Raw genomic sequence first — 13,068 nt, 5'->3', positions numbered from 1 at the left:
GCATTCAATACGGCCCACCATAATTCATTGCAAGCTACACCGGCTTTTGCGAATTTTGGGAGAGAACCAGAAGCAGCAAGGTCGATGAAGCGTGAATTAGAAGGCGATACCGATATCATTCCGCAGCCTACCGAACAGTGGCTAGCGAGAATGAAACGCTTAGAAACCTTAAGGTTGGTTTTCAAGCATGCTCTCGACGAAGCTCACGAACGACAGGCTAAACCTTACAACTTACGCCGTCGTGAAAAGCAATACGAGGTTGGCGAATTAGTTCTAATTCGAAACCGACAGCTATCGAATGCAGCAAAGCATATATCGGCCGCGTTGAACAAACCATTCACCGGACCGTTCATGATTGCTAAAAAGTTATCGCAGACAGTGGTTGAACTGTCAGATCTGGCAGGCAAAATGGTTGGAAAAATGTCAACAGTTGACATCAAGCCTTACAAGCCAGAAATACCGCCAAAAATAGACCCTTAACAAGGATAGAGCGAACTAGGTTCGAAAGTATCGGTTTCGGGTCGAAACCTCCGTTACGGAGGGGGGTATGTAACGAGGTTCTCTCGTTACGTATCAAGATACCGGATTTAATAAAGAAATTAAAGAGAAGCTAACGACTAGTAGTGGTTATTTCAAACCCTACATTACCGACTCGGTGCATAGGTTTCCGAGTGGACAGGAAGTACCGTCTAGGAACATCCCTGTGGACCGTCAGAAGACCGGATGAAAAGACCGGCGCTCCACTTAAAAGTCCAAGCCGACCAAGCGAGCAAGGCAGGGCTGTGCCAAGTAACTTGGTGGCTTGAGACGAGAAGTGGGCACAGGGACTCCTGCGAAAGGCGAATTCTCTAGTCCCCTGAGGAGGGGGAAATAAGAGAGTGAGTCGGGCCTGGGACGTCGCGCAAGGCGGACGTACACCACACCGGCTCACCGATGAGTGTGTCCGTGTGCGTGAGGTGAGCTTGCTCCCTACGCAACGAACACACTGTATGCTATCGATGCATAAGGGACCTGTGCAGGTATGGTAGGTTTCTCCTGCATGCCGGGTGCCGCCGCTAAGTCCATGGCAACGCGCATGGCACCGCGGACTTGGGCATTGCGGGGATGCACCACCCTGACAGTCCCCTATGAGAAAAGATCTCGATAATGTTCTCGTCTCCTCACCTCCCCTCACATGTGTGAGTGGGTGGGTGGGAGAGTGTGTCTATTGTCGCGAGGCTCGGGCTACCTGTAAGGGACCCTCCCCTCTCTCCACGACCTAGCACACTGAGCAAACCAGGCTTCCGTACCGTCCTCTGTGCACTACCAATCAGCCCATTGGAAAATGCATACGATTGGAATGGCGGGGTAAGACCCCTATGTTAACGCTGGGTTGTTGGTCACCCACACGACCAACTGGCGCCCTGAAAGTACCGAATGTAAGGACGGCCGAAGGTAATAGGAAGATAATTATCAAGATCAGCCCATCGTGGTAGAAGAATCCATTACAATATATATATATATATATATATATATATATATTGAAATAGGTGAATGACTAGTAGCGGCGCAATTATTGCACATTAAAACAGTAAAATCCGATATTTATATGCAATTTCCATTCGAAATTTTTTTATCGAACGACTGCAGGAAATAATAATGAAATAATATAATATTTTTTGATAGCGGTTGAGATCTTTAACAGTCTCTATAAAAGTATGTATGTACCGATATCTGTTTGAAGAAATGCTCTAGTGTAATGTTTTACATTTATCTTACCGTTTAAGGTCAAATGAATTCTATTATTAGACAGAATGGTAAAATCCTAAAAAAAACCGTATGAACGATTCTTTTGTAAGTATACTAATGTTCCCCATATGTAATTTCCGGGAAAAGGATCGATTCTGGCGTTGTATCAAGTAACCAAAAGAAACGATTTTGTTTTCATAAATAAACGTTTTCACACCCTAAATGTAAAAAAGGAGCCCATTGCAATAAACTCTATGGCAGTCGTAACTTAGGAATTTGTTATTGCATATTTATAATGTATGATTTACATAATTTTTCTGACGGTTTTTCTTACCATAAGGTACGAAATTATGAAAAAAAAGACGGTACTTCCATAACGTAAGTAATATTAAATATTTTTATTCTTATCATTTTTTTTAAACAGATAAGCCAAACATTTATAAATGTTTTAGATATTTGAAATGTTGTTTAAGTAAGACATGCCCTGGCAGGGCTAAAATTTTAAAGAAAAATGACCAAAGCGAATTTAGGTTGGTAAAAAATCATAATCACCAAATTGATAGAAAAGGAAAAATAAGGGAAAAATTTAAGTATGAAATTAAACATTTTGCACAATCGGAAAACCTAATGCCCTCTACTTCTAGCAGAGATATTTATGATAAATGCTCCTTAAAGTCAGTTATAAACCTGATTTTGCTTTCCTCAAAACAAGATTTTATTGTGTCATAAATTTGATATATTGACTCTATTTATATTTCAGCTCTTCTATCTCCTTATGCATTTAATAGAACAACATTTATTATGTATAGTAATAGAAAGCTTTTCGTATAATAATTTGCAAAAATGTATCTAATAAAATAGGGTATTGTATCAAAAGTAAAAGGTGATGTTTTTTTTTTAATTACAAAAGATGCATGCCTTTATTTATTTCCCGCGTGTTACTGAGGAAAGTACACTGCGATATAATAGAATTTCAGTTAATTTATTTCGTCAATATAGTATATATATTACTTTTTTTTCTCGCTTGCAGAAACCATGCAGGTGCCGAAAGCATTCCTTTTCATAAAATTAATAGATCTATAAGAAGATGGAAGGGTAAAATGTACCCTCATACAAAGATTAATTTTCGAAATCTGGAGCAGATATTAAACAGTGAGAGGTTTTGCAATCTTTTACAATTCAAAGTAAAAGAAAGGCAGCATCGACTTACAATTTTGGAATTTGTACATGATGATGTTGCCTTCGTCATCTACTTTGATAAAAAATTGCTGAAATTAATAAAAACTTGTAACAATATCTACGTTGACGGCACATTTGACATCACCCCTAAAATGAAAGAAGCATATCAATTGATAACCATCATGACCGAATATAATGATAAGGTATAAACCATTTTTTCGTTATTTTGATAATTACTGACGAGGAAACCTACCTAAGTATTAATTTCTGATTTTTAACAATTTAGCCGAAATTTCAATGCTATGAAAATTTATATCAACAAACTTGATTTATTAGCGGAAAACTGTTTCAGAGATAGAAGCGCCTTTTTATCGCGCTAATCGACGAACAAATGTCTACAAATTTAAAATTTCGATAAAGAAGGTATTAGGTAAAGAAAAATGTATTATGCATATGTGTATATAAATGTATGTAGGTGTATCCGTATAACAAACATTTTCTTATTTACCAAGGTAGTACATTGTGTCCACTATAGTTCCTTAATTTGCGTTAACTGTAGAAGGTTTTCCTATTATTGAAACAGTTATTCCGCTATATATGTATATACATATACAAATGTACGTATATATTTTTTAATATACAGGCTGTTCCTTTTCTGTGGGTGCTAACAAATAAAAAAACACAAAATATGTACGAACAGCTATTTCTTTTTATAAAATTAAAAATTATGGATATGTTTCCTCAAAAAGTACACGTAGACTACGAGAAAGGATAGCAAAATGCACTGGCCAACCATTTTCCACAAACAGATATAGTTGGATGCTATTTTCATTTTGTTTATGTAAGTAGATAGGTTTCGCTACTTAAAATTCTACCTATAAAGGTATCTTGAAAAATGTACGAGATACGAAACATTTCTAGTTAAAAGTGTATAAATTTGTTGAGGTATAAAATAGTATCACTATCTATAATTTCATCTAGAATCATAATTTGAAGGCTACAGAAATATTCCCTTAAGTTTTTAAATTAATAGCACCTATTTCTTATTAAATATTAATTGAACTGATGTGATAAACTTTCAAAACGGTTTGCTACAGTTAACCTTTCCATGCAGGTGTTGTTTTCATATTTCTATTTGAATTTTCATAAAGGTACAGGTTTGGTTGAAGTGTTGGGGAAAATCACTATTCACCATAGTTGCTCATCTACTTATAATATTTAAAAGAAAAATATATTATGAACGATAAAGAGGAAGTTTTCAATCCTTATAGTATTTTCCGAAAATCTTCATGTAAGGTATAGAAATGTGTAATAGAAATATGAGTTTATATCAATTAAAATAGTTTAGGGGACCGTTATGTAATTTTCAAATAACGATTCAAGGTTAAATTAAAATGATACTATCTTCTGCACCTTAAAAATCATTTTTTTTAACTTTTGCTCTTATTTTCTATTTCTATTGGTATTTGCTTGGGACGAATTGATTGTTCTTTTTTATTTAGATAATTAAAAAGAAGTGTCATAATTAAGCTCTTCTTCTTTTAGAATGTACGAAAGGCTGCCAAAAAAAATAAGATTTTTAAAAACTATTCTAAACTTGCACCTATGGATAGAATGAAAATTAAACTCATTATGAGAAACCTGTACAACTTGCCACTACTCCCTATGTTTCTAATGGATACGGCAATTGAAGTAATAATAGGTGATATACCAAACGAAATGTTACCAAGATTTCAAAAATTATTAAAATATATAAAAAATTTTTGGTTGAAAAAAGTAAATCCAAAAATTCTTTCCGTCTTTAATACTGATGATAGAACAAATAATAATATCGAGAGATATCACAGGACTCTAAACAAAAATATGGGATCTCACCCAGATATTTTTAAATTTACGGGTATAGGAATAAAATAAATAATATACTTATATTTATCAAAATGACTAATCAGTATATCATAAAAATTATTTATCTTCTAAAATGGTTTAACATATTTGTGTATATCTTATTTAATACTCTCAATAATTATTTTTTGTAGAGGCATTGACGAAAATAGTAGTAATGAATATTATAGAAATAAGGCATTACAAAAATATAAATCGACGCAGAAATCATTGTCTGATATTTGAACAAAATTTGAAGGAGCTGAATCAAAATGCATTTGTAAATGTTATAAAGAAAAATGAAGCGGATGTTATATTATATTTTCTAACATCTGTAGCAAGCTTCAATACAAAATTTATGAAAATAATTGATGACTTGATTCGTGTAAGTTTTATACAAAATATAAGTATATGAATTATTTATTTATTAAAGATGTATGTTAGATATTTGAAAATAATACCATTGGCATTAAATTTGTACTACTTATTCTTTTGAGTACTTCAGACCTGCATGCCAATTTTTAAAGCATTTCACCATACCCTTTTTAAGAAATTAATATTCAAATATTTGCATTTTATATGGACTCTTATGATGCCACGTCAAATGTCGATCGGTTTTCTAATATAGAACGTGTAAAAGTAACAAGGGTTAAACAAAAAATATACTTATTATAAGTATAGTAATTAATTAAAAATTCCAGCGAAAGGCACTAATATTCTACCGTTTAGTTTCTTAGAAATTTGAATTTGAAGTGAAACAATCGTATGAAATAATATGCCAGTCGGTAACTCCATTTGATTTGGCAACGCTGTAATAAGCTAGACAATGTTACGCATGCGCGTAATGGTCATATTAAAAAGCAATATTTTAAATTATTTTCAATTTTAGAAATACTTTTTGTGTGAATATTAACTCATAATGAGAGAGAGAGGGAAATATATTAAATAAAATATATATGTAAAAAATAACATGAATTTATTTTCTTTGATAACAATTAAAAATTTATAATTTTAACATGAATATAAACAATCTTTTTAACATAAATGTTTTATGCATGCGCCTAAAGTTAAAACATATCACACTACTTCACATGCTGTTTTAAAAATGCTACTATTTTTTCAATTACTTTAGGATTTTTGGTAACCCTCGGTCTTCCGTTTATGCTTTCACCTAATAAAATTTGTATACCCTTTTCATCACTAGCAAGAAAAGCTTCGGTGAGATTCTCAAAGCGTATAGCTTGCTCTGCCATTTTAGTTATCATGCCTTTAGAAACAAAACCATCTAATACCTGCAAACTTTGTAAATACAGTGTCCTTCGAATTAAACAATCATGCCTATTTAAATAAAAAGCAAAAGTTTTTGCTGAATCTAAAAGAGTAGATTTACTAATTTTAGTTTTTTCAAGCACTTGTTGTAATAATTCAACATCGACTAAAGCATCATGGGCTCCATTACTTTCCAGATCATACTTTTCAGCTAAGGTAGTTAATTTATAATTAGTCATACCTTTAACAACTTTTTTTAAAGTGGTAAGTGAATCAGCAAATCCATAAATCCACGGATCAAAATTTGATTCCATTTTACAAATATTAATAGCATTTAACAAGTATTTAGCGTCAAAATTGACGTTGTGTGCTACAAGTAAGCAGGCCGATCCAATGCTGATGAGAAAATTTAAAAATTTACAAAGACCATCTTTTAATTGTATTGCCGGAAGGGAGACGCCATTTTTTATTAAAGTACCGTGAGAAAATGATAATCCATGTACTTCAGTGGATTTCATTGATATTCTGTTCTTGGGCAAAATATAGCAACAGAAAGTTTGTTGGTTACATTTGGCAGCAATTTGCAAGATCTCTGCGTTACCAAATCCTGACGTTTCAAGGTCGAACAACACTACAGCTAGATTTGAAGGTGGTGGTTTGCTTTCGTTTCTTATTTTTATATTATTAGAAACTTGTAAGCCTATTCCACTTTCGTAGTTAATTCCTTCATTGTTTTCTTTGCTTTCTCTCTCTTTATTTCTGGTACGTCGCAATTCTAGTCTTCTTGTTTTATATTCAGTGGATTTACATTTCTCAGCTTTCCACTTATTCCAGGCAATTCTTCTATTATAATAGTTTTTACTGATTGAGCTAGGACTTAATTTCAACTTTTTACAGACGTTATCAGGCCAATCGGCTCCAATGTTTTTATCACAAATGCCAGCGGCTACTCGAAAATCATATGATTCACTGCCTCCGTAAAATCGATTTTTTGGGGCATGAATATGAATCATATTGTTTACACTTTCGTTAACCTGGCTAGAGCCACATGGTGCAATTTTGAAAGTATTCTTTTCGTATAATTGAAGTAGAGCAACTAAATCATTATACAAGTTTTGACTTTCAAGAGACTTTGGCAGTCCATGTTTGTAATTTGAAGGATCTTGCACATATTTACACCAAGACCCACAAGAATCATGCTTATTGAAAACATGTGCTGGTAGATTCTGGAAAGCGAGCTTTAAACTGTCTGGATTTTTCTTATTTTGGTGTACAGCATAGGAAAAATTTCTTTTTATATATTTTACAGCCTGATATGAATTTCTGGATAATTCCTTATGTTTTGTAGCCAATCTATAAAGGGCTCTACTAAAACAGGCTTTGACATGATTGGTATCGGACCACTTTATAATTTCAGAAGAACTTATTCTATTTATGGCTGCTAAAGTCGATGCATCTTCGTCACCAATAAAAACACCTAATTTTACATTAGCTGATTTCATGGATTCACTGGATTGTACAATAGTCGCCGCAACATCGGCTTCCATTGCTTTTGCGCTTCCACTGAAATTCAGTCTGCAGTTATGGTCTTCTTGATTATGGCCCAAACTACATTTTTTGCATTTTTTATTCCTTACTCCAAAATCAATGACTTTTCCCGATAGGTGACCAATGAAAGTTCCAAATCCGGACAAAGAATCATAATTTCTTCCATTTCCACGTTTGGGCCATGACATATCGTAGGATAATATTACATTTACTACTTCCTTTCTTTCTGTTAAATTAATTTCGGAAGATGTTACCACTTTGTCTTCATTTCCAACAACTGGTAGATGAAATTCTTCAGGCCTATATAAGTTGCAAAAGATGAAGTAAATGAAATTGATAACATACATTTTAAATTTAATGTCTTTCCTATTTGGAAAATACTATTATTAATAATAATAGTGGACATATTAATACATTCGATTAATAATAGTAATAGACATAAATTATAGAGATACTATGATTTCAATTTGTATGTCTATTTCATTAAATGAAACAGATAATATAATATATCTAGATTCTTATTCATTACTTAGAAAACTTATACGTATGTGATATAATTATTATATTGTTGAATAGACATATAAATCGTTGTACTGTATACTAAAGAACAAAAACAGTTACAAAAGTTTCTTTAAATCTTCTAAATTGTGCTCTGTTAAAGTACGCTCTATCTCAGCAGCTTCTTTGCAGCTTTCTCGAGCAACGTTTTCTATTTGGGGCCCAACTTCTCTCTCATATGATTTAAATGTCCCTGGATTCATCGTTGGAATATTCAATCCCGCAAGGAATTTGTTAACGTGTGATATGCCCATTCCACCATTTAAAGCACCTAGTAAATGAAAATGTACACAACAATATATAATTTAATAGTATATATTGCAGGTATTCTAAAGATAGACAAAGAAATTATAAAACTTACTTAAAGCAATTTTTGAATTCACATCAAATCTACGGTATCCATTGACATCATGCTGTTTGGAAGTGGGTACCTCATTCAATAATAAGCATTTTTCACAGCGTATAATAAAAGTTTCGGCTACACCATGACCTTTTGAACTTTCAATTTTGTCTAAGAATAAGCGTTCTTTACACGACTTGCACCATAAACTTTTAGCAATAGTTTCTATTTCCACAATTCGTCGTCCTTGAACAGGAAATAATTCCTCTGTCGATTTTGGTTTTGAATGTCTCCTCTTTTGTGCGGCTACTATCTTCTGCTTTTTTAAAATTTGCTTCTTCGTGGCAAATCTTCCTTTTAATCTTTGGAGCACTGAATTTTGTTTATCGCTCATCATAAATAGTTATTTATAATTACGGTTAATAGACAGTATTTGACTTGAGTGCGACGTTGCCAAATTGTGACACTACTACGCTACTCAAAATTTGTAATATTAAAATGTAATTTTGGTCATTCATAATCCTAAAGGGAAAATCATAATAAAACTATGTATTTAAAATTAATTACACAATTTTAAAATTATAAATGTACTATTTTCACATTCATATCAAAAGTATGCTTACTTGACTAGAGAATTACTAACATACATCTTTAAGATAGTCTGTAAACGAGGTATTTCCTTAACTTCATTCAATCGATCTAAAGAAAAAAAAAATATTCCTGTAGTTTGTGCTACATGCATGACAAGATTATATAACTTTTCCCCCAACAATCAAATTGCCTGTATTTTTTCGTTTAAAAAACAGCATTTCTACAAGCCTTGAAATTTACATTTCTCCGTAAAATACGATTATCTTACAAATTTTAAGAAGTGGAAATTGCCAAGCATAAATACTGCTGTTTGTATATTTAGTTCGAGTTTTTCTTTACATGCCTAAACATTTGCACTTGGCCAAAAAACTGGCTTTCCATTCATTTTAGTTCATTTGAAAGACGTGCAAATCTTTACTTGTAAACGAAATTTCGCTACATCTACAAATACTATTGCTTTTAAACATTGTTGACGTAAAATTTATTAAAAATAAAATATATCAAGGCCTGTCAAAATCTTGTTATTTAAATTGGAAATATGATACGGAGGGCAATATGTAAATTTTTCTCAGGTAACCGCTTCCGAAAACGTTTTTTTCCTTTATGATGGTTGGTTAAAACTAAATAAATACCACTTTTAATGGCAAATATAATGCATATATAAGGTATATATATGTATGCATGTATGTATACAAAAGAGTATATACAGGGTATATCAGCAATGATGCTTTTAATTTTAACCACATATTCTTGAGACTTAACTAAGTAGAAAAGTTCTATACTATTAGGTCCGGAAAAGCATCATTGCTGATACACCCTGTATAACCGAATAAAAGTCATAACTTCTTAAATACTAAAATGTATTATCTGAATCAGAGGGGGACATCTTTATGCTTATGAAAAAAAAAGTTTTATAAAGTCATATAGTATATTATAAATTCAGCTTAAAAATTTTTGTTTCTACAAAGGGAGTTATATACAGGGTGTAACGAAACGACCGCCTTTTCTCCTAACTGGAGGTTCGTGATGACAACTCGAGTACTTGTGTAAAATTTCGTTCGAATCGGTCAAGGTGTTTAAAAGTTATTTCCATTTAAAAATCACCCTTTTTCGGTCCTTTTCGAACGATTTTAACTACACAATGGAAAGTGGAGAAAGTGAAAAAACAATTGATGAATACCCTGCTAGAATGTAAAAATTATCGATCGCGCGCACGATAATACATTTGCTATTTATTTCTATAATCTGACTATTAGATTTTAGAAATAAACAGCAAAATCCTTTTCAATACAATTTCAATTCAATTCAGTACAAGTATCATTGACTGAATTGATGGAAAGAGCGAGAGGACGCAATGAAAAGGAAAATAGCAGAAGCTAAGATGTCGTGCGAGTGCACTAATAATTTAATAAGCAATGCATAAGGTCATTCTCTCTCTACTAACGAAGCTAAAGAGAATGATTTAAAATCAATGCATTGATGATAAAGAAAATTAAACTTACCCATTTCACGTTCTTCAAGTTCCTTTACATCGAAGTTTTTGAAAATGCTTCAGACTGGCACCTCGATGATTTGCACAAAGCACTACCACTGATTTTGTCTTCAATCACTCGAGAATTTAAAGAAATAAGTATTAACCTATGTTTTCTCACAACACTGGTTAATTTGACACTTTTGAACTGTTTGAAGTAGGCTGAAGAGAGAGACACAGAGAGAAAGAATAATCAATAATTATTTTCGACCACTCTTTATCAGCCTTCTTCACTTTGCTAACTGCTCTTCTCTCTACCCCGCTACAACTATTTCATCGTAGAAGCGTGTGTGTGCGTACAAAGATAAATGTTTTAAATGATATTTTCCGTTTTATCGATTTTTTACTTGTAAAATTTTAAGCATTAAACATTTGAAAGCGCAGTCCACCGTTTACTTAGCAATGATTTAAAATTTTGCCGGAGTTCGATCAAACAGTCTGGTAGAGGAGGATTACATACATGAACTGCATACGCTAATTTATTTGGATACTAAGTATTTTTTAGTTGTAATAGTACCAATTCTAGTATCATCGTTGCCTAGTTACTAAATAATGTCAGTCGCATTAAAGAGCTCGACGAGATTAGGCGATAAAAATAATGAGTTACACACCCCGCGAAATGGCAGATATCGTGGAAGTTTATTATTGTAGTGGAGCAAACAGAGCAGCAGCTGTGAGAAATTATGCAGAACGCTACCCAGAAAGACGGCATCCTGACAGCAAAGTAATCGCACGATTAATTCAGCGATTTAAAGACACGGGATCATGCCTCGTCGCTAATGAAGGTGGAAGACCGAGGACAACACGCACTTCAAGAAGGGAAGAAGAAATATTAGAAATATTCGAAGAGCATCCTGAAAAAAGTACGCGTAGCGTAGCAAGACAGCTTGGTGTAGGTCACATGTCTGTACACCGAGTATTGAAGGAAGATTCGCAACATCCGTACAAGATCTGCCGCGTACAAGAGTTGCGGCCTACGGATTATGCAAAACGAGTTACTTTTTGCCAGTGGCTACTCGAAAAGGAGAGTCAAGAGCCAGGATTCAGCAGAAGAATTCTATTCTCAGATGTGAGCAAATTCGACCATGAAGGAGTCTTCAATACCAGGAACAATCATTGTTGGAGCAGAGTGAATCCCTATGCAACACAACCTAGGGCATTCCAGAGAAAATGGAGCATAAATTTATGGGGAGGAATTATAGGGAACTATGTGGTAAGATAATAAATTTCACGGATATTATTTTGTTTTCAAACAAGTTACTAATAATGTATCTATTTTTACAGATAGGTCCTGTTGTAATTCCCGATCGGTTGACTGGGGTAATTTATGATAATTTCCTCAGGAATGAGTTACCAGAGATTTTAGAAGAGGTGCCATTGGAAATTAGAAGAGGCATGTGGTTTCAGCAAGATGGAGCTGGACCACATTATCACAGAGTTGTGAGAGCAACCCTTCACGACATCTTTCCACGCAGATGGATTGGACGACGAGGACCTGTGGAGTGGCCCCCAAGATCACCGGATCTAAATCCGCTTGATTTCTTCTTGTGGGGCTACTTGAAGAATTCCATCTACACAGGCGGCATAGTTGATGACCAGGACGATTTGGCGGCACGCTTGGACATAGCCCTCGCGGAAATTTCCGAGGAAATGCTGGACTCCATGCAGTCCAACTTATTAAGAAGAGCGAGGCTATGTATTCAAGTAAATGGTCAAAATTTCGAGCATTTGCTGTATGTATTCGTTAAATTTATGCTATTTTAACATTTGTATTCATTTACTTTTATAAATAACTATAAAACTTTTTACAGCTGACATTTATTGAAGACATGGCCCGCTTTTTTTGATAAGTTGGCCATGGAATCCACAGCTTCTTCTGAATTACCAAGCAGGGCTACATTCAAGCGGATTGCCAATCATCCAGGTCATCAACAAAGTCGTCGTAGAGGGAATTCTGCAAATAGCCTCACAAGAAGAAATCAAGCAGATCAAGATCTGGTGATTGTGGGGGCCACTCCATAAGTCCAGTCACCCAATTCATCTGCGTGGAAAGTCGTGAAGGGTTGCTCTCATGACTCTGATAATGTGGTCCAGTTTCATCTTTCTGAAACCACGTGCCTCTTCTGATGTCCAATGGCACCTCTCTAAAATCTCTGGAAGCTCATTCTTGAGGAATTTATGATAAATTTCTCTAGCCAACCGATCGGACTATTAAAGTCCTCTCCACAAATTTAAGCTAAACCATTTCTGGAATGCCCTAGGTTGTGTTGCATAGGGATTCACTCTGCTCCAACAATGATTGTTCCTGGTATTGAAGACTCCTTCATGGTCGAATTTGCTCTCATCTGAGAATAGAATTCTTCTGCTGAATCCTGGCTCTTGACTATCCCTTTCGAGTAGCCACTGGCAAAACGTAACTCGTTTTGCATAATCCGTAGGCCGC

The 13,068-nt window shown here is 34.1% G+C and overlaps 2 protein-coding genes across 2 annotated transcripts in view; one reads left to right on the top strand and one right to left on the bottom strand.

The window, feature by feature from the left end:
* trol (terribly reduced optic lobes) overlaps window positions 1–13,068 on the top strand; it is a 668,955-nt gene that overhangs the window by 643,492 nt on the left and 12,395 nt on the right. The window lies entirely within an intron of this gene.
* LOC136779500 (uncharacterized) lies at window positions 5,871–8,897 on the bottom strand. Its single transcript, XM_066737123.1, has 3 exons — window positions 8,525–8,897; window positions 8,227–8,434; window positions 5,871–7,905 (listed from the first exon to the last, which is right to left on the bottom strand). Exons 1-3 carry the CDS (start codon window positions 8,895–8,897, stop codon window positions 5,871–5,873), a joined length of 2,616 nt encoding a protein of 871 aa, XP_066593220.1.

Source organism: Prorops nasuta, unplaced genomic scaffold (genome assembly GCF_024137725.1).
Source record: "Prorops nasuta isolate Cenicafe-Biocafe unplaced genomic scaffold, Cenicafe_Pnas_1.2 PNAS00017, whole genome shotgun sequence".
Classification (NCBI taxonomy): Eukaryota; Metazoa; Arthropoda; class Insecta; order Hymenoptera; family Bethylidae; genus Prorops; species Prorops nasuta.
This window is presented reverse-complemented; position numbering and strand designations above follow the sequence as displayed.